Genomic DNA, 19,372 nt, shown 5'->3' on the forward strand with positions numbered 1-19,372 from the left:
AGTGGTCTACAATTAGACTTCCTGTTCCTCCTCTAGCCCCTCTGGGTGGGGTTGGTGCAGAGCTCAAGGTGATAACAACGAGGGGAGGGCAGCCCCACGCCCCAACTTTACCATACACAGCAACACCTCAATGAGTTCAGGACTCCTATCCACACTTTTCCTGGGCTGTGTGTGCTCCAGTTCCTGTTGATTTCATTGGATATCATTGGTCATCTGACCAGTTTCATTGGCTTTCATTGGATCAAATCGACAGGAACTGGAGCACACACAGCCCAAGAAAAGTGTGGATACCGTGGGAAGTACTTTGATTTACTACAGGGGCTCATACCAGGTCCCCGGGTTGATTACTGGCCGGCCAAATCTTTCTGGTGGTATTTGGGAAGTGCTTGACTCTAGTGATAGCTGCTATTAGCGTGACACTATAACAGCAGGTCAGCAGCCTTGTCGTTGCTGTTATCACTGTGGTCCCACCCAGAGAATGTTCTCTACCCAACATCCTGCGATCTAAACCTCTCCTCACCTATTTCTGTCTGACATGGTTCTTGATGAATGAATGATGTTCCGTACCCTTATAGAACCATATAGAAGCATAGAGAAATGTTATTATGATTTCTTTAGCATGACGAAAAAGCAAGCACGTACAAAAATGTTTCATGATTGTGCTTATAAATGGGGAAACCCTTTCTCAAAGTCTTGTGTAATTATTATAATTATTTACTGCATCTTTTACAAGATTCAGCCAAAGCATTGAAATGCAGTGGTGGACCCCCGGAAATGCTTTGGCCCGTGGCCATGTCCAAGTTTTGTAGGGGGCATGTAGGGGACTTATAGCATGTTATGTAGACAGCACTGTAATTGTATTGTATGTAGTCATAGCACGCCATAGTACACATATATAGCATAGTAGTAAAGATGTATAGTTTATATGTATAGTGTATGTATAGTTTCACTATATAAATATTCCACTGTTACTTTCTTAGCTTACGCATATTTCATGATAAATGCTTTTTATGTGATGTATTCCCATGCTTTGTTCTTGCTTAAATGTAAGTCGCTCTGGATTAAGAGCGTCTGCTAAATGCCTAAATTGTAAATTGTTGTAAATTGGGGCACTATTGAGCCATTAGGCCACGCCCCTTTTTGAGACTATTAATATTTGTAATTTTATGCCACTTGTGATGTGTGTGCAAAGTTTCGCAACTTTTCGAGTACGTTATGCGGCTCAAAAACGTGATTAATTCGGGGGAATACTAAAGAATAATAATCATTGTGATTTCAATACTTGCTCGGGCCCTAGAGAAAATATATCCTAAATAAATACTGAAACCAGATATAATCATTAAGGAAAGTTTATTAATGTACTATGTGTACTATGTTATCATTTCCATTTTTTTTATAATTTGGGGACCCCCCAAAATAATTTGGCGACCCCCCTAGGGGTCGCGACCCACGGGTTGAGAACCCCTGGTGTAAAGTACTCAAATATACTCTACTAAAGTAAAGTTTTGAAGTACTTTTACTTTACTGGCCTATTTCCAAATTGCAGTACTTTCTACTCCACTACATTTGAGAGGCAAGTATACTTTTACTCCACTACAATAGTTTGAAAACTTTGTAGATTTTGATTATTATTGAAAACCCCTTCAGCCATAAATAAATTTTGGCCATTTGAAAATAGTCGATCTACAAGCTCACAATGTGTCACATCGTGATGCATTGTGAGCTTGTAATCTGCTATTTTCAAAAGATTTTTCATACATTTGAACTACACTTGAAAACGTGAGATGGGACATTCACATTCTGCATAATGAGTACTATCTACTTTTGGTACTACAGGCTACCTGTAAAGTACATTTTTATGCCAATACTGTTGTACTTTTGAATACCAGACATTTACGTGTAAGTGAGTATCAGAGTATTGCAGTATTTTCTCCAGTAATACATTTGAGTAGACATCACAAGAACAAGGACTTTGGTGCACTGGTATCTTGATACCCCCAGACAGTTAGTTTATGCTAGCTCCAGTCACTGGGCCACTTGGCATGGTCCACAGTGTTCAGAAGAGCTCCGGGAAGCTGTGAGACGTCAACAGAATGGAGGGGAAAGGGGTCAGAGGACTTTGACTGTTCCACAAATAAACAAAGTCCCTCAGAGGTAGACTTAGCTCTATCACTTGTGGAACTCCACAAGGATCCCACAGCTGTGGAAGATCAGAGAACATTCAGTGACACAATCGTTTGTGCTTATGGCCAAAAAAGAAACAAGCTTTGTTCGGTGTCGACAATGAGCTCCGTTTTTGAAAAACTGGGCAGGCGCAGGCCAAGGGGATGACAATATATGACCCGTTTGTCAAAATACTCCCTTACTCCCCCTCTCTCTTCCCGACTTCCCCTATACCTTCAACACCCCTGCCTCATTTAATTCTCCCCTTCTCTCACCCACTCTCCCTTATCCTATCCCTGGCCCTTTTCTTCTCCCCCCCCCCCTCTCTTTTCCCCTCTCCCTCCCTCTAGTAATCCCCCCTCTCTGTGTCTCTCTCAGTGTCTCTCTCTCTCTCTCTCTCTCTCCCCCCTTCCCCCAGGCAGCTCCCTCCCTTCCTGTCGGCCTCTGAGTAGAGGATGTGTCTGGGAGAATGTGTGTGTGTGAGAGAAAGAGGAAAGCCGTCAGTAGAATATGGATATGTGCCCTCTCTCCTCCACCCTTTCTCCTCCTTGCTTCTCTGTGTGTGTGTCTTTCTTCAGCGTTCTCTCGCAGCAGCGTTGTTGTGTGCCCGGCACTCGGCGCGCTGGCCCTCAGGGAAGAGGCAGGCTCGCTGGACAGAAGAACGGGCGGTCGGCTGAAAACTGAAGTTAAATGTCAGACAGAGAACAGGATGGTGGTGACAAACCAGAAGGTAAGGGGCAAACACACACACACACACACACACACACACACAGTGCCAGCACTGTCAAGTGACAATCATTTCTTCCAAAGTCTCACAAAGGAGGAAACAACCCAGTGGATTGGCTATAGTGTTGAATTCCTATGAGTGTGACTGAATGTCAATGAACTTCTGCCTATCTCAGCTTCTGTATGTAAATGTGACAGACCCAGACAGTGCTGGATATACAGTATAGTCTGTCTTATTTCATTAGAGAACGCCTGTCTGCCTGCCCTGATGATAGTTGTTGTTTCGCAGTTAAGGTGGTTCAGGTTTTCTCTCACTTACAATCTCTGGGTGTCAGTGTTGCAGCTGATGCCAACTAACATCATCAGTGTTGCCATGAACTCTATGGCCGTGACTTTGACCGTGATGGTGCAGTGCGAGAATGCATTAGACTATAATGGCTCTCCCGAGGGGGAACTCTATCGGTTTGTTGTTTGGCATGAATTGCTGATGATGACATACTCAGCACTCATATTTATGTTCACAGGGTTACCTTACCTTATTGTCAGTGAATGGATGCTTGCTTACCCTTAGCCCTAACTTTTACTGTCAATGATCTACACAAAACCATACCTGTTACCATAGCCTTGACTAAACCCTAATTCTGACATCCGACTCGAACACTAAACCTAACCCTCCTCAACCATATAATGAACACTATTCAAAGTGAGTGCTTGCCACGAGAATACTTTCTCTCTTTCACAGTGGTAAAAGTCACATGAGTCCAATAAAACATAGACATACACATTCACATAAAAGATCTGCGTGCTGACTCACGTTATGTGCTGAGTCACTCGTTGGGTTGTTATTGAATTAAGTTAAGTTAATTGGAGACAACATCCTGTGATGCCGATTATGATGACTGTCCGCCTGGCTCGCTTCGCTGTGACCAGCTGACAAGCTGAGTAGTAAGTATTGATTCTGAAACAGAAGGCCTTGTTTGAGCTGATACAATCTCTTGAAAATCCATTACTGCAGCTTCAATATAGTTGTTGATGCTTGGTGTACTTAAAGGGAGTTTTGTTCTTCACCTGTTAATCCTCCTTGCATGTCACCAAGAAGTCCCATTGAGTTGTACGATCTATGATACTTTACAGATTTAAATTTGATTTGTGCAGCACATTTCAACAAGGCAATTCAATGTGCTTTACACAAAACATCAAGCAAAGGAAACACAATTATCAAATTACATTAGGATGCATAAAACAAAAGGAGTAAAAATTACAAATGTGATTAATTACAGTGCAGGAAAAACGACTCAATCAAAAGCAGCAGCAAACAGAAAGGTCTTTAGTTGTGTGGGAGAGTTGCAGCAGACCTGAAGCTTTTTGGGGGAGTTTGTTCCAGATATGTGGCAACTAAATACCTCTTCCCCATGTTTACTTTTGGTTTTAGGGACAGAAAGCAGACCTCTCCCAGATGACCTGATCTAGATCTGGATGGTTCATTATCGCACAAGATCAGAAATGTATTTTGGCCCTAAAGCATTCAAAGCTTTCTTTTTTTAAGATTAGTTTTTGTTCTTATATGCCTTTATTGATACATACAAGTGAAGAGTGACAGGAAAGGCCCAGGCCGTAGCGTAACGGTCTGGGCACCGGACTGGTGATCCAGTCGCAGTGTGCCGCGGGTTCGACTCCCGGACCCGACACGGCCTTTACTGCATGTCATCCCCCCATCTCTCTCCCGTTTCCTGTCAGCCTACTGTCTGTCCCTTCAAAAATCAATAAAAGGCGTAAGCCGCAAAAAAAATATCTTAAAAAAAAAAAAAAAAAGAGTGACAGGAAAGAGGGAGAGAGAGACAGGGAGAGACATATGCAGCAAAGGTTGTCATGAGCGGGACTCGAACATGCGACACGCTGTCAGGCCAGAGCCTATATGTGGCATGCGCCTGGCTCACTATGCCAGCAGGCGCCCCACATTCAAAGTCTTTCTAAACCAACTGTAGTATTATTTAAATAATTTGCAGTAGGGAACCAATGTAAGGATTTAAGAACTGGAGTGATATCCTCCACTTTCTTGGTATGAGGACTGTTCCTTACATGTTCCTCACGTCGTTATTTGACAGATGTGGCACCCCAGCCGGAGGTCTGGCCAGAGGTGGAGCGCGCCGAGCAGCTGGCGCGGGGCGCGGCTCTGAAGTGGGCGTCAGGTGTGTTCTGTCGCCCCGAACATCTGGAGAGACTGAGCCAGTACAGGAAGAGAGAAAGCCACCGCACCACCTCCATACACTCCAGGCTCAAGGTACACACACACACACGAACCCGCGCGCGCACAGTATGGGGCTCCATTAGGGTCGTAGCGTACACACACACACACACACACTAACACACACACACACACACACACACACGGACGGACGGACAGACGGACACACACAGACAGACACACAGACACACAAAGTACATGCATTGCTGTCATACGAAAAGCACCTATAAGGTAAAGTCTTCATCATGTTGTTTTGAATAAAGACCACAAACAGTTACAAAAGTCAAATGAAGGATCCAGCAAGCCGTGCTGAATTCTGGCGGTTCTTCTCTTCCAGTCTGTGGTCCAGTCCTACCTGGAGGGTGTGGGCTGGGGTCTGGGGCAGCTGCGAGGGGCTAGGGCGGAGCTGTCAGACGTGTCCCACGCCCTGCGGAAGGCGGGATTGGAGTCGAGTCGTAACGCCGAGGTGGTGAAGTCCCTGGAGACACTGACAGAGCTGTCATTCAACCACAGTCAGCTGCTCGCTGCAGTCAGCAACCTGCCGCGACTCTACGCTGGTGAGTAGAATCTCTAAACAGGCTATTCTCCTTTCCAGCAGGCCAAATGACGTCATGATGACATTATGACGACGTCCTCCGGTGACGTTCAGGACTGGGCCAGATCACAGCCCATATGGGGATGATCTTTACCTCATTTCCAGGACGACTTCACCAGTTGAAATAATATACTGTAGCTTATTCTGTGCCAGATCTGATCATCTGACTAGTTATATGATATGACTTAGGTTGAACTGGCCTCGATCGGACTTTCTCTGATTCATCCAGGGACGTCCGTCTTAGTGGGCAGAATGTATGTTGGTTGAAATGAGGTGATATTCTGGGCCAGATCTGACTAGTCTTGTTTTGACCTGATCTGGCCCCAATCGAGACGTCACTAATTCGTCCGGGTCCTGACCGTGCTTGCTGGGTTCCCTGTCCAACTGCTCTTGTCCAATACATCATCCTCCATTTTTTCTATTAGCTCGGGGGTTCTCAAAGTGGGGTCTGGGGAACCCCATGGGTCCTCGAGGGGGTCCCAGGGAGTCCCCAGCTAAAGTTAATATTGTATAAAAATGAGCTTAGCGACTTTAAGCCCACTTTATGTCGCTCACAATGAAACACATTGTGAGCTTGTAAATGGTCATTTTATAAATTTGATAATGTTTGAATGAGGCGAAATTTTTTATAATTGACAACAACAACCAATGAGAAGGGTTACGTCCTCGTGGCCAAATCAATTTGGGGTCTTTGACATGTTTGACACTGTTTGGAGAACCACTGCATTAGCCCATCTTCATCTCCTTTGCATCGTCCTCCTGCTTCCAGTGCGCAGCATGGTGGCCGAGACGGAGCGTCTGGTGGAGTCGCGGCGCCTCCTGGAAGCCCACGCCCGCCTGATGGAGCTGGAGACCTGGCAGGACGACATCCTCTGGCAGCTCCACAGAGGAGGATCCTCCGGAGGCTCAGCCCTCAGCGCCGAGGACAACCAGATGGTCACTGCGTACTTCTCCGGTGTGGGACGTCTGGTGGAGGCCCTGGGTAACAAACACTTCCACTCCTCCAGTCCTGGTATAGGCGTGATTAAAGGTGGCCAAATTACACCGCACCGCAATATATTGTACATATTCTATGAAGTTAAATCAAAAACCACCAACGCTGAATTAAATTGAATTGGAATAAATTTGGAGGATATAGGTTGGCTGGCTGTCTAATGTATATCAGATTGGAGGTCCTATAAATTCAAAATAGGTATATGGGGACGCCTGCTGGCCTAGTGGTCCAGGCGCATACCCCATATAGGCGCATGCCTGGCAGCGTGTCGCGGGTTCGAGTCCCGATCCCGGTGCGTGTCATTCCCTGTCTCTCTCTCCATGTTTCCCGTCTCTCTCCACTATGTCCTATCAATAAAGGCAGAAAAGCCATAGAAATATCACCAAAAGAAATTCTTAGAATGACTCCGCTCCACCACTGTCTGCAGGTAAGGAGCTGTGGGCCGTAGTGAGCAGCGGCCTGGCGCTGGCCCGTCAGAACCCCACGCCCTTCGTGTCCGCCGTGCGCATCGTGGAGCGAGAGGAGGCCCTCGACCAGCTCTTCCTGGAAGAGAGAGGAGGAGGCGGAGCCACTGGCCACGGCAGACCACTCCCCTCCGGGAGGCCTCGCTGCTGGAGAGAACGCCTCTTCCAGGTAACGCCAAACCAGAGCCATAGAGTAAGACAGAGTTACCAAACCAGAGCCATAGAGTAAGACAGAGTTACGACAACTCCGTTCACTTCATGGGGACAGTCCAATGGCGGCTCTATTGGCGAAGAGCATAGCAATGACAAGTCCTGGACTCAACAGGCAACACCCCAGCTTTAATGGGGGCGCCACCCTCGTTGAAAACAATGTATTTCAAACTCCAGCTTGTCGCTGTGCAGGCTGCATGAACAGGGCTTGAGCGCTCCGTTTTCTGCCCCCTCAATGTCATAACTGTATAGGTCCCTACACACTGGGTACGATTTTCAGATTTTTAGCTGCGTTTCTCCATCGGTTTTCCCGAAAAACACGTCCAGTGTGCAACCACCTTAACTCTGTCTTACTCTATGGCTCTGCGTCAAACTAACTTGCTCGTCTCCTGGAGAGAACGCCTCTTCCAGGTAGTGTCAACTGTCAAACTAAGCTCCCACATCGCCGGCAAAGGACTCACTCCAGGGAGGGAGTGCGGTGTCCAGTGGTGGAAAAAGTACTTGCATGTTTTACTTCAGTAAAAGTATCAATACTGCACTAATGTAGAAATACTCTGTTACAAGTAAAAGTACGGAATTCAAAATGTACAAAGTACAAATACCTCGAAATTATACTTTACAGTAGGCCTACTATACTAAGTAAATGTACTTAGTTACCTAGGCAAAGAGAGAGAGAAACCTTCTTCCTCGTGTTTCCTCTCTCTGACCTTTCTTTTTTCAACTTTGAAAAGCTCAGCCAATCCCTGAAAGCTGAGATAGCCGGGGAAACCGAGCTCAGCAAACTAATGGACCAAACAGTCCCAAAATAAAAGGGTTTTATGTACACACACACAGAAAAGCTGATCAATCCTTTTTTCTTTTCGACCTCTCCTGCCCTCCTCACCACCAGGTACTAGAAGAGGCAGTGGTCACGCGCTTCCGTAGCGTGTCCTACCTGCACACGCGCGGCCCAGGCCTGGCCGGACACCTGTCGGCTCTCCAGCACGGTGTCATGGCCGACCTGGCCACGGTACGACACCTGCTGGAGCACTGCGTCCCACCGCACTACTGCCTGACGGGGGCTTATCTGAGGGCCAGCCACCGCTGCCTGCAGGCTCACCTGGCACAGGTCTGGAAGTCTACAATATACTGTACTATATGTATACTATCTACTTATCTGAGCACTGGTCTGGAAGTCTACAATATACTATATGTATACTATCTACTTATCTGAGCACTGGTCTGGAAGTCTACAATATACTATATGTATACTATCTACTTATCTGAGCACTGGTCTGGAAGTCTACAATATACTACTGTATATGTATACTATCTACTTATCTGAGGGCCAGCCACCACTGCCTGCAGGCTCACCTGGCACTGTAAACAGTTTCCCCTGTGAGAATTATTCCCTGTATGGCTGTATTTTGGTTTTGTTTTGTTATTTCAAGGATCCCCCAGAACCCCATTTGATACCATTTGTCATCTCTGGGTCCCCAAGTCACACTGTAAAATGTGTTACTTTTTGAGGGGCGCCAGCCCCTCCTATACACAGGTTTAATGTTTGTCTTTAGTTCAAAGTTTGTTTAGTAAACACATTGACAGTTTTATTTATTTTATTTAACTTTATTTAACCAGTAAAAAGTTAAAAACACACTGCGTCTCTTTTTCAAGTGGGAACTGGCCAAGCGGCAGAATACATAATTACACTTTCAAACGCTACATTGTACATGTCAAGTTTTACAACAGCCAAATAAAAAATATGTGATCAATACCTCCAGAAGCCTAGTATAGAATATATTTGTACACGAATACACAACGGATTCATGGACGGGAACTGACATGAAACAATGAAGGGAAAATTTACATCATAATGTGTCGTTTACGTCATATTGTCTCTTTATTGTTAATGGCGTTTAATGTTTGTGTTGGCACCGTTTGTTTTACATCACCATTACATCACCTAATCAACATGAGTTAGACTTTAATATATTAGCGCTGGCTAATCAGAAATAAATGGCAGCCAAGTCGAAATCACACCCGTGTGAAGTGAGGGGCGCTCTTATCATATACATCATCATACATCATCTCATGAACAACTGAATTTATGTGATTGGTTGGTTAAATTTATGTCATATTTGGCTGACATTTGACCAGATTTCTCCTTTCATTGTCAATGGCAAATATTGAGACGTGTGGGGACAAAAGCTGTATATAGCCCCTCAAAAAGTAATTTAAAAAAAGGTCATAGAAAAGAAAATCTCATGAATTTTGATTTTGCTTTCATCCATGCATCTTACGTTGTCATTTACTGCCCTAAACAAACATTAAAGTCCATAGACTTGGCTGGCAAAAAAATTACATCATAACTACGCTACAGGTATGATTTTCACACCTGTGCTAACACCTGTGTGAACTGAGCGGTGCAGACTGCTCATTATATAGTTATAGCTGTTATATAGTGCTGCTCAGTGTGAATGGCTCTTTTAGGCTGCTCAACAGTGCTATTTTAGGTCACCCGGCAGTATTGCAGCTGTTCGTAACTTTGTACCCCAAACAGACATACATACAGACATTGGTTAGACACCGCTCAAAAACAGGACCACTCATGACGTCATGTGGCATGTGGCAGCCATTCATTCATGACACTGTTTATGAGTTGTTGTCTCTGGCCTAGGTTAGCAGCTGGGAGCTAGAGAGTGGAGAGATCTTCGCTGTGCTTAACTGGGTGCTGCACATCTACAACAGGTGAGAAACCAAAGCAATAAAGTTAAAAGAAAGGAAATAGAGTAACAGTTGATGACTCACATGACTGGCGTGGTTTACCAGGCTAAATTATTTTGGGGCCCACCCTCGATATCCTCACGAGTAGCGACCTACAGGTTGGGAATCGCTGCCCCCTACAAAGTGTGTGTGTGTGTGTGTGTGTGTGTGTGGGGGGGGGGGGGGGGGGGGGGGGGGGGACGGCGGTGGCTCAGGGGTAGAGTGCCTGGATGGTAACCGTTCGACCCGGGCTCCCCCAGAGTTACTGTCGAAGTGTCCTTGAGCAAGACACTGAACCCCTAATTGCTCCCGATGTGCTAGTTGGTGCCTTGCATGGTTTCCGCTGCCATCGGTGTATGAATGTGTGTGTGAATGGGTGAATGTAATGCACAATCTCTGTAAAGCGCCTTGGATAAAGGCGCTATATAAAATGCACCATTTACCATTTGTGTGTGTGCGTGCGTGCGTGCGAACGTGTCTCCCTTATATTACTGATGAGGCATGAATGCAATGCAAATATTAGCCTTGAAAATGTCTAACTCTGTAGATAGCTTTAAAGCACTAATATTCATGAATCATGTTCTCACGGTTTTGCCTTATTCATTGCCTTTTTGTTGTTGCTATTTTTATATATTTTTATTATTATTATTATTATTATTATTAACATCTAATAGTGTTGTTTTGTCAGCCCGGACATGATGGGCCTTCCAGAGCTGATGGCTGAGATCCAGAGACAGGAGCTGGGACCGCTCATCTCCATGGAGGGGCTGGAGCAGCTGCACAACAAATATGTCCACAGTGTTCGGGTCAGTGTTGATTTTCATTTAGTTTCAGTCATAGTGTTTTGAATAAAGTTCCAGTCGGTTTTAGTCATATTTTAGTTTTAGTGTAATTTTAGGTGACTAAATATCATGATAAGAGAGTTGATGTACTCGACTGAATGTATGTTTGCGGTCCCTGATGACGTTTTAATGGCTGATTTTACTCTTGGTTGTATGCTGATCTACAAGATCGGCTATTTTCAGCATGCAACCGCAAGCATGTACAACTAGAAAAAGTGCCCTTCTGGGCACAGGTCTCCACCAGGATAGGAATGTAGGACATTGCAGCTTGCCTTCATCTGGTGGTTGGATAAAAGGGCAACAAAAGTAAATTAGAGGTAAAAACACTTTTCGGCCAGTTATAGCGCCACCTTGAGGCTGAGTTGAAATTGTTCATGTGGCATTTCTTCCTCGGCCTAGTGGGAATGTGGGTGCACAATTTCACGGAAATCACGCGATGTGTTCATGATTTGCAGCATTTTGTTTGAAACTGAGCACTCCTGTGAACTTTGGAAGCCAATCTTAACCAATCAGGATGGAGTCTGAGAAATCTGAAAGACCCGTTTCGTTGAATGGCTCTAGAGAGACTGTGTACCAATTTGGACAAAATCTGTAGGTGTACTGTGCAAAAACTTGTTTTGCACAAAGCGGCCTCCTGGTGGCGCTATAACAGGCCGTTCTGGAAATTTTGGGGCAGAGGTTCATCGTTGGCATCCAGGGAGTTTGTGTGCAAAATTTGGCATGCAAAAACTTGTTTTGCACAAAGCGGCCTCCTGGTGGCGCTATAACAGGCCGTTGTGGAAACTTTGGGGCAGAGGTTCATCGTTGGCATCCAGGGAGTGTGTGTGCAAAATTTGGCATCGACCGGGTTAACGGTGCCGGAGATTAGCTGCTCACGGACACACGGACGGACGGACGGACGGACGGAGTGCAAAACATACTCTCCCCCCATGCCTTCGGCCTGGTGGAGACAATGATGAGTTTTACTTTTACTGGATCTCTTCTCCACTAGTCCCTCCCTAACATTTTAGTAATTCTTTTATTTGTTGACGAAATTGTCAGTATATTTAGTTTTAGTTTTACTTAGTTTTTATTTCGTTTTTGTTTAGTTTTTGTCAGTGAAGAAAGGTAGTCGACGGACATTTGTCGTCATAGTTTACTCAATGAAATCAACACTGGTTCGGGTGAGGACTCTGACGACAGGATGCACATGAAGTCATGCTTTGCACAACAGCGGTTCATCTCGGGTTCTCTATCCGTGTCGGCTGCCTGGCGTTAATTCCAGGCAGTCAGTCCTTCTGGACTGTATAAATCTCTCCCTCTCTGTGTCTTGTCTGTCGGTGTGAATGTATGCCTTCATGACAGTGCCTGTTATGTATTAGAGACATAACGTTACACAACAATGTAGTAACTCCGTTATTCACTTGTGTTATTGTTAACAGCAGTGGTTCTCAAATCCTTTCATATCAACAACCACAAAATGAATATGTATTTGGCCAATATTAAGTAGGTCAGAGGAGCTTATTGTCGCACTGGGAGATGGATTGCTGAGGTGGAGCGCCACTGCCGCCACACCTACCATCAGCTAGCACAACTTGCCACACCCAAGCCATGTTCACTCATACGTTGGGTTGGCCGGGATTGAACCCATGACCCTGTGGCCCAAAGGCGACAGCTCTACCGACTGAGCTACCTGGACAAGCTGTGAGCTTTATAGTCAATATACTGGTTAAACTGGGGGTCCCCGGGGGGCCGCTGTGAGAAGTGCTGCTTTACAGAGCGGTGTGTGTTGCTGTTTGCAGAAGAGCGTGTCAGAGTGGATGCACAAAGCTCTGGAGGTGGAGCTGACGGACTGGCAGAGAGACCAGGACCCAGACACTGACCATGAGGGCTTCTACCACACCAGCCTGCCTACTATTATCACACAGGTCAGGTCAGCTGTGTGTGTGTGTGTGTGTGTGTGTGTGTGTGTGTGTGTGTGTGTGTGTGTGTGTGTGTGTGTGTGTGTGTGTGTGTGTGTGTGTGTGTGTGTGTGTGTGTGTGTGTGTGTGTGTGTGTGTGTGTGTGTGTGTGTGTGTGTGTGTGTGTGTGTGTGTGTGTGTGTGTGAGTGTGTGTGAGAGAGAGAGAAGGGGCGGCGGTGTTTTCTCCTCTGCATCATCAGCGCCCATACCCCAGGGTGGGGTTGGTGAAATGGCCTTTCTGTGTGGAAGGATGAGCTCAGTTCGGGGCTCTCCCCACCAGGTTGGCAGAAGGAGAGTAGCACCCACGATTACAGTTTAGGCAAATTATTTGCACCGGGTGAAAAAAATGTGATTACAAAATCGTGACTTGAAATCATTTTTTTCAAGTCATGTGTGAATTTGTGGTGCTGTGGGTAATTTGTTGTGCATGTGGTCGGTTGTGTGTGTGTGTGTGTGTGTGTGTGTGTGTGTGTGTGTGTGTGTGTGTGTGTGTGTGTGTGTGTGTGTGTGTGAAATACAGATGCTGGAGGAGAATGCCCGAGTGGCTCTGATGATCGGACAGTCACTACGAGACCAGACAATACAGATGGGCCTCTACGAGATGGAGAACCTTTTAAATAGGCAAGTGTTTGTGTGTGCGTGTGCAAGTGTTTGTGCGTGCGTGCGTGCGTGCGTGCGTGTGTGTGTGCGTGTCTATATCATACAGTGTATAAGTATGTTCCAGTAAAGGTAAGAAAAACAACTTGGATTCATTATTTTCCCTTGTTCTGTTCTATAATATCTCCTTGTTCATGTCCAGGTTTCGAGAGGCTCTGGTGGAGTTTGGCAAAGGGCATCGCAGGGATCCGAGCAACAACAAAAACAAGTTCTACCTCCATTATCTGCTGGCGTCCATCAGTAACTGTATCATTCTTAAGTAAGAGCTACCTCCATTATCTACTGGCTTCCATCAGTATAAGACTATAGGAAAGGATAATAAGCAAGAGAAAGGCAGCTTGTTTAAATAATTGATGTTCCACAAATCCACACCATCCTATTATTGTCCTTTGCTGGAGAGAATTGGAGTCTCTGTGAGTCTCCAAACAATTACTATTGGGAGTGATATAACACTGGAACAGTACTGTACAAGACATCTGTGGCCAACAAAATACAAAATGGACCATGGACATTAACATTTATTCCCTCTCAAAATGCACTGTTTGAAAGGGTATTTTCTCCTCTCCTTACTTCATATCCCTCCACACTACCCCAGGACGTCCACAGAGAGCCTGCAGCAGCAGCAGTCCTCGCGGTCGGCGAGCCAGTTCACGCGGACTCCCCCCAACCCGCTGGCGGCCCTGGGCCGGGCCGTGAGGCGGGCCTGTCGCCTGGTGATGGACCAGCTGCTGCTGGAGCTCCAGCCTTTCCTCCAAGGTTTCCTCACTCGACCCTGGCTGGTCCAGGGTGACCCCACCCCCAAGGTTTGCCAGGTTCTGGAGCGACACCTGGAGCTGTACGGCCGCGTGCGGCCTCCATGTCGACAGGTCAGATTGCCCTCCGTTCTGGGGATAGTGATCCCCGTTCGATTTGCTTTTGAAGTGCATAGACATTGCCCCCTGAGAACGCACCATAGCAGTGGCATGCAACAGGCAGCCTGTGGGCCAGTACTGGGCCATACCGACAGCAGCCTTTGATTTTGGCATATCTTATTCCAATTCCACTCTGTTTTAAATAGTCTTTGATGCTTTTTGGATAGTAGTGGCCTGGCAAAATATGAGAGGATCCGCTCCAAATGTATTAATGGTTATCAAGGGAGCAACATAGATTGCTGAGGGTGTGTTGTTGGAGGGCCCAGCCACATGTTTATGAATGGATTCTAGCTACCTTTTTCCATATGTACCGCAGATGAGGAAGAAACTGGGTGGGGCTTCTTCTCAAATGACAGTCTGATGTATAAACATGCTAGTGCTGGGGTGAGGGGCAGGCACACATACTGTATGTCGCAAGTTAAATGCATAATGATACAATAACCGTGTTGGAAGTCCCATATCCGCTCTCTGTCTACAGGGATTTGTAATTTTCCCATTATGCATCTGTGGGTGTTTTCCATTCCAAAGAAATGTATTGCAATATGCAGTCAAATTGCTTGAAATATTTTACAGCAATGTATTGGGAAGGAGATAGTTAGATTCAGGATTCTCAGGAACACTATTAATTTTCCACACAAACATAATAAATAAGGATGACCATCTGCACAATGAGTACTTTAACTTTTTGTACTTTTTGAAGCCAATGCCTTTTGTTACTCGAGTACATTCCTGACTGTATGGCGACTATCGGGACAAACTTATTTAGTCGCCGAGAGGCTAAAGCGAGGAAATGTTTATCTGCTTGTCATGAAATAATTTCTCCAAGATCCTGCGTTTAATTCATTTATTAAAGTGTAAAACAATTCATTTAGCCGCATCAGAATAAAGTGCGAAGTGCAGAATAGCAGGGAGCTGTGTCTTGCGTCTGTAAAGCGATCAACGGTCAACAAAAGTTGGACTCGTTCACCCCGTTCACCCCCTCTCCTTCCATTCATGAAACCTGCCAGTGAACAGCTGACTTTTTGTTTTTTGTTTTTTTTTTTTTTTGCGGCTTACGCCTTTTTATTGATTTTTTGAAGGGACAGACAGTAGGCTGACAGGAAACGGGAGAGAGATGGGGGGATGACATGCAGTAAAGGCCGTGTCGGGTCCGGGAGTCGAACCCGCGGCACACTGCGACTGGATCACCAGTCCGGTGCCCAGACCGTTACGCTACGGCCTGGGCCAACAGCTGACTTTTACTACCTGAACCCTAGCCTGACCTAAGCAGAGACATTTCTGGCCTAGATGGGAGGGTCGCGTCTCAGAAAAGCGCGCACCCTGATTGGATCTCATCGATCTGTCCGTCACCCCCGGCCCCTCCTCTCCCCCCTAGTGCAGCGCTACGTCACATCATTTAGAGCGACGCCTACGCGGAAGGGTTGACTCCCACTTTTAGACTGGTTCAGCCCACGGCTTTTTCCAGGCTTTCATCTTTCGCGCAGACGAAATGAAAGCCTGGGTATCGAGGCTACCTGAACCCCAACACCACGTGACCCGATTGTGAATGACGTGATCATTAAAACCATAGCAACCCATCAAGCTGTCTATAGGCTATACCTGTCACCAACACTGACTTTCACTTGTAACTTAGTGCGTCTACATTGCACGTTAGCAGGGAGTGTAGCACATTTTTAATTCCGGACTTAACTTTTTCCCACCCCTGCCCACAGCGTCTTCAGGAGGAGGCCCAGTGGCTGACTGTAGTGGAGTACGTCAGGGCTCTGATGCAGAAGAGGCTGGTGTGTAGGAGTGCAGAGGACAGGAGACAACTGGCCCAACGTATGGCCCAGGACGACCAGCAGTTCAGAGAGCTCTTCCATGGCCTGGTGAGGGGTTTCCTATTTAGTTTTTATTCTTATACCACAGTCGGTACTGACCCTGCATTGTGACTGGCCGAGCCTCCGAGAGGCATGCCAATATAGGATTTCTAAATTGCAAAATTGTGTATTTATATATAGTCTTTATCCAAAGAGCTTTACAATGTACAACACACACACACACACACACACACACACACAGAATTTGCAACTCTAGATGTTTTTAGAGATGCAATACCCTCCATTGATTCATCCAATTTGCTTTTGCGATCTGCTTGTATTAAACAACGTTAAATTCACCAATATTGCAAACAAACGCTTGGCAGATTGAAAGCGGATAATTCAAGTGGTGCGTGTGCGTGTGTGCGTGTGTGCGTGTGTGTGTGTGTGTGTGTGCGTGTGTGTATCCAGGAGGGTGAGGGGTCAGTCCCTGAAGTGAATCCTCTGGCTCTACTGCCAGTGTTGGCAGACTTCATTCAACTCAAGGATCCTGGTATGCTCAGTCTAGAGGTGTCTGGACTCGTAGCAAAGTACCCTGACATCAGGTCAGTCTTTCATCTCCCATCTATTTGCAAAGATCCAGTAACTCAACACATTCTCCTTTCCTGTGCCTCGAAGCTAAACAGAAAATTCCTAAATTAGCTGATCTACAAGCTCACGACGTGTCACACTGTCCTGCGACACGTTTTGAGCTTGTAAATATTTTCGCTATCTTTGACATAGGCCTTAAGTAGTTGTAGCCCCCCCCCCTGCTGGAACCCCACCCCACCACCCCCCAATTAAGGGTCAATTTGAGAACAACTTGAGAACAACTCCTCTAACGTACAGATTTGTTAAAATAACATTTTATTCATTAAACCATGTCTGCGATTACAGCTTTTAAACAAAGATCACAGATAGGGTTGTCAGGATTACAAATTTTAAGTTGACGATTAATTGTCACAAGTGATTAACGATTTAATTGTGTTTCGTGCATTGAACATTGAAACGTTGCAATTTTTATATCCGTTTGCCTTTTAGGCTTCATAATCACAAATTGCATAGGGCAGATATGACAAATAAATTATATACAAAGAAAAAATATATATATTGTTTTATTTCCCAAAAATGTACAAAATTACGAAAATAGTTGATACAACTATCCCAAAGTGACGTGTTGTAAGCTCGTCATTTTTCAATATTATGGAAAAGATTGATAATAATGCAAGAATAATTGTGATTATCTCAAATAATTGCGATTATAGGCGATTATGGATTGTGGGCGATTATGGCACTGAACGCACTGGTGTGTCCTCTTCTTGATCGTTTATTCAGTGCACTATAAACTATAAGCTAGCAAGGCAAGCATTTAGTTATATACATCACCATACAAGTGTTCTGTTCATCTCATCATTTACCTCGGCCCATGTTTTAAATGGTTAAAATGACCAGGTTTTAACTGGTCGTTCGTAAATAAGCCACACTCGGTGAGCTCTGTGACGTGACCGCCCAGCACACTCAAAACACTGAGCACATTCACGGTGTGCATATCCGAACGCACCCTATGTAATATAATAATTGTGACAGATGAAGTTAGCCCTGTCCTCTCTCCTGTCCCCTCAGTGAGGAGCATGTATCAGTGCTACTGGACATCCGTGGTGACGTCACCAGGGACGTGAGGGGGACGGTGTTGGACCTGCTGGAGCAGAGCGCCCCGCCTCTCCCCGCGGGATACAGGCCCATCTTCACAGACATCCTGGTTCCGCCCTCCATGTCCTTCTGCCTCCCTACTGCCAAGTGTGCATGACCATACTGACTGTAAAGCTTCAACGATTGTGACAGTAGTGTCGGAGTGGATCCCAGTTCCAGAAGAAGGGATCACTGGCCAGATCACCATGGCCATCAGAGGGCTTTTCAAATTTTATACCTCATATGATATGGTATAACTCTCTAGCTGCTAATAAATTTAATGAGATGGTAAAATGCTATAATATTATGCATCCAAGTGGCTTCATAATGTTAGATTCATGCCCTGATAGCATGAGAGGTATTGACATAATATATACAAACTCCACAAACTCAAACTCCACATTTTCAGCCAGGAATCACTGTTTTCTTTAACTCTAACTGCTTTCTTTTCTGAGATAGCTATTTTGAGCTGTAAAACATGCATTCCTACAGATGAATACAATTAACCAATGGGATTTGTTATTGACTTTGGAGGCCATATGGCTGTTGATGTGATGTTTATTTTGCGTGTATTGTTTAAAATAAAATGAATAAACCTCATATTCTTGAAAGGAATATCACCAGACGTAAAAACTAAAATGGCATACAACTAAGGAGGGAGTACAAATAAAGATATAGCAGGTCCTATATTTATATACCATATAAAAAATAGAAAATAGGTAGACTTAACTTGAATGACTTGCACAATGCATGCACAGTGGGCTGGGATTGGGATGTGTAAACACCCATGGGCTCACTTTTACCATTTTAAAGTATTTTATTGAATTTCCACAATTATTTTACATCAAAGTATCAAAGCACATAACAATAGTCAAGACTTTGAATTACATTCAGATACAGGGCAGAGAGGACTATAGGGCCTTAGTCTATACTCCTCCCACCAACACTCCCCACTGACAGGTAGTTACCCCCCCCCCCCCCCCTTTTGATTTACATCAACAGGGCATGTGAGCTCAAACTCACAATTCAACATTTTGGTTTTAAGATTTTGTATTCATCCTTAGGACCCCAAATCACACCTTGGAAAGCATGAGTGTCTATTTCAAACAAAGTGTTTTTTGACTGGGGGGGGGGGGTCGAGATTTTGACAGCAGGAATTGCCTGTCATATATCCCCAGTATATGGATGTATTAGGATGTTGATATGCATTCATCAAGCCAACACTCCCCACTGACAGGTAGTTACCACCCCCCCCCCCCCCCCCCCCAGACCAGAATTATGACAATGCCATTAAAATGCTTACCAGTCGTTTTGGGCGCAAAGATCTAATAATTAATGCCCACATGAACAAACTG

At 45.3% G+C, this 19,372-nt stretch overlaps 1 protein-coding gene across 2 annotated transcripts; it reads left to right on the forward strand.

The window, feature by feature from the left end:
• The first annotated feature begins 2,667 nt into the window (after positions 1-2,667).
• exoc3l1 (exocyst complex component 3-like 1) lies at positions 2,668-18,608 on the forward strand. Of its 2 annotated transcripts, none has more exons than XM_083763251.1 (15): positions 2,668-2,893; positions 4,995-5,170; positions 5,472-5,691; positions 6,499-6,711; positions 7,151-7,356; positions 8,287-8,505; positions 10,054-10,124; positions 10,828-10,945; positions 12,763-12,888; positions 13,443-13,543; positions 13,722-13,838; positions 14,175-14,445; positions 16,203-16,358; positions 16,761-16,894; positions 17,952-18,608. In XM_083763251.1, the coding sequence occupies exons 1-15, from the start codon at positions 2,854-2,856 to the stop codon at positions 18,133-18,135; spliced, it is 2,352 nt and encodes a 783-aa protein (XP_083619377.1). In that variant the 5' UTR covers positions 2,668-2,853; the 3' UTR covers positions 18,136-18,608. The 2 variants fall into 2 exon arrangements, with proteins under 2 accessions (XP_083619377.1, XP_083619378.1); XM_083763252.1 differs by having other exon boundaries at positions 16,212-16,358.
• The last annotated feature ends 764 nt before the right edge of the window (positions 18,609-19,372 follow it).

Source organism: Protomyctophum parallelum, assembly GCF_964188405.1.
Source record: "Protomyctophum parallelum genome assembly, chromosome: 4".
In the NCBI taxonomy this organism is placed as follows: Eukaryota; Metazoa; Chordata; class Actinopteri; order Myctophiformes; family Myctophidae; genus Protomyctophum; species Protomyctophum parallelum.

What these genes read in the sequence shown, in the direction of transcription:
- exoc3l1 (XM_083763251.1), top strand. Translation starts at nt 2,854, where the DNA reads ATGTCAGACAGAGAACAGGATGGTGGTGACAAACCAGAAG. An exon ending in GTGCTGCACATCTACAACAG is followed by an intron (nt 10,125 to 10,827) that starts GTGAGAAACCAA and finishes TTGTTTTGTCAG; the next exon opens with CCCGGACATGATGGGCCTTC. An exon ending in AATATGTCCACAGTGTTCGG is followed by an intron (nt 10,946 to 12,762) that starts GTCAGTGTTGAT and finishes TGCTGTTTGCAG; the next exon opens with AAGAGCGTGTCAGAGTGGAT.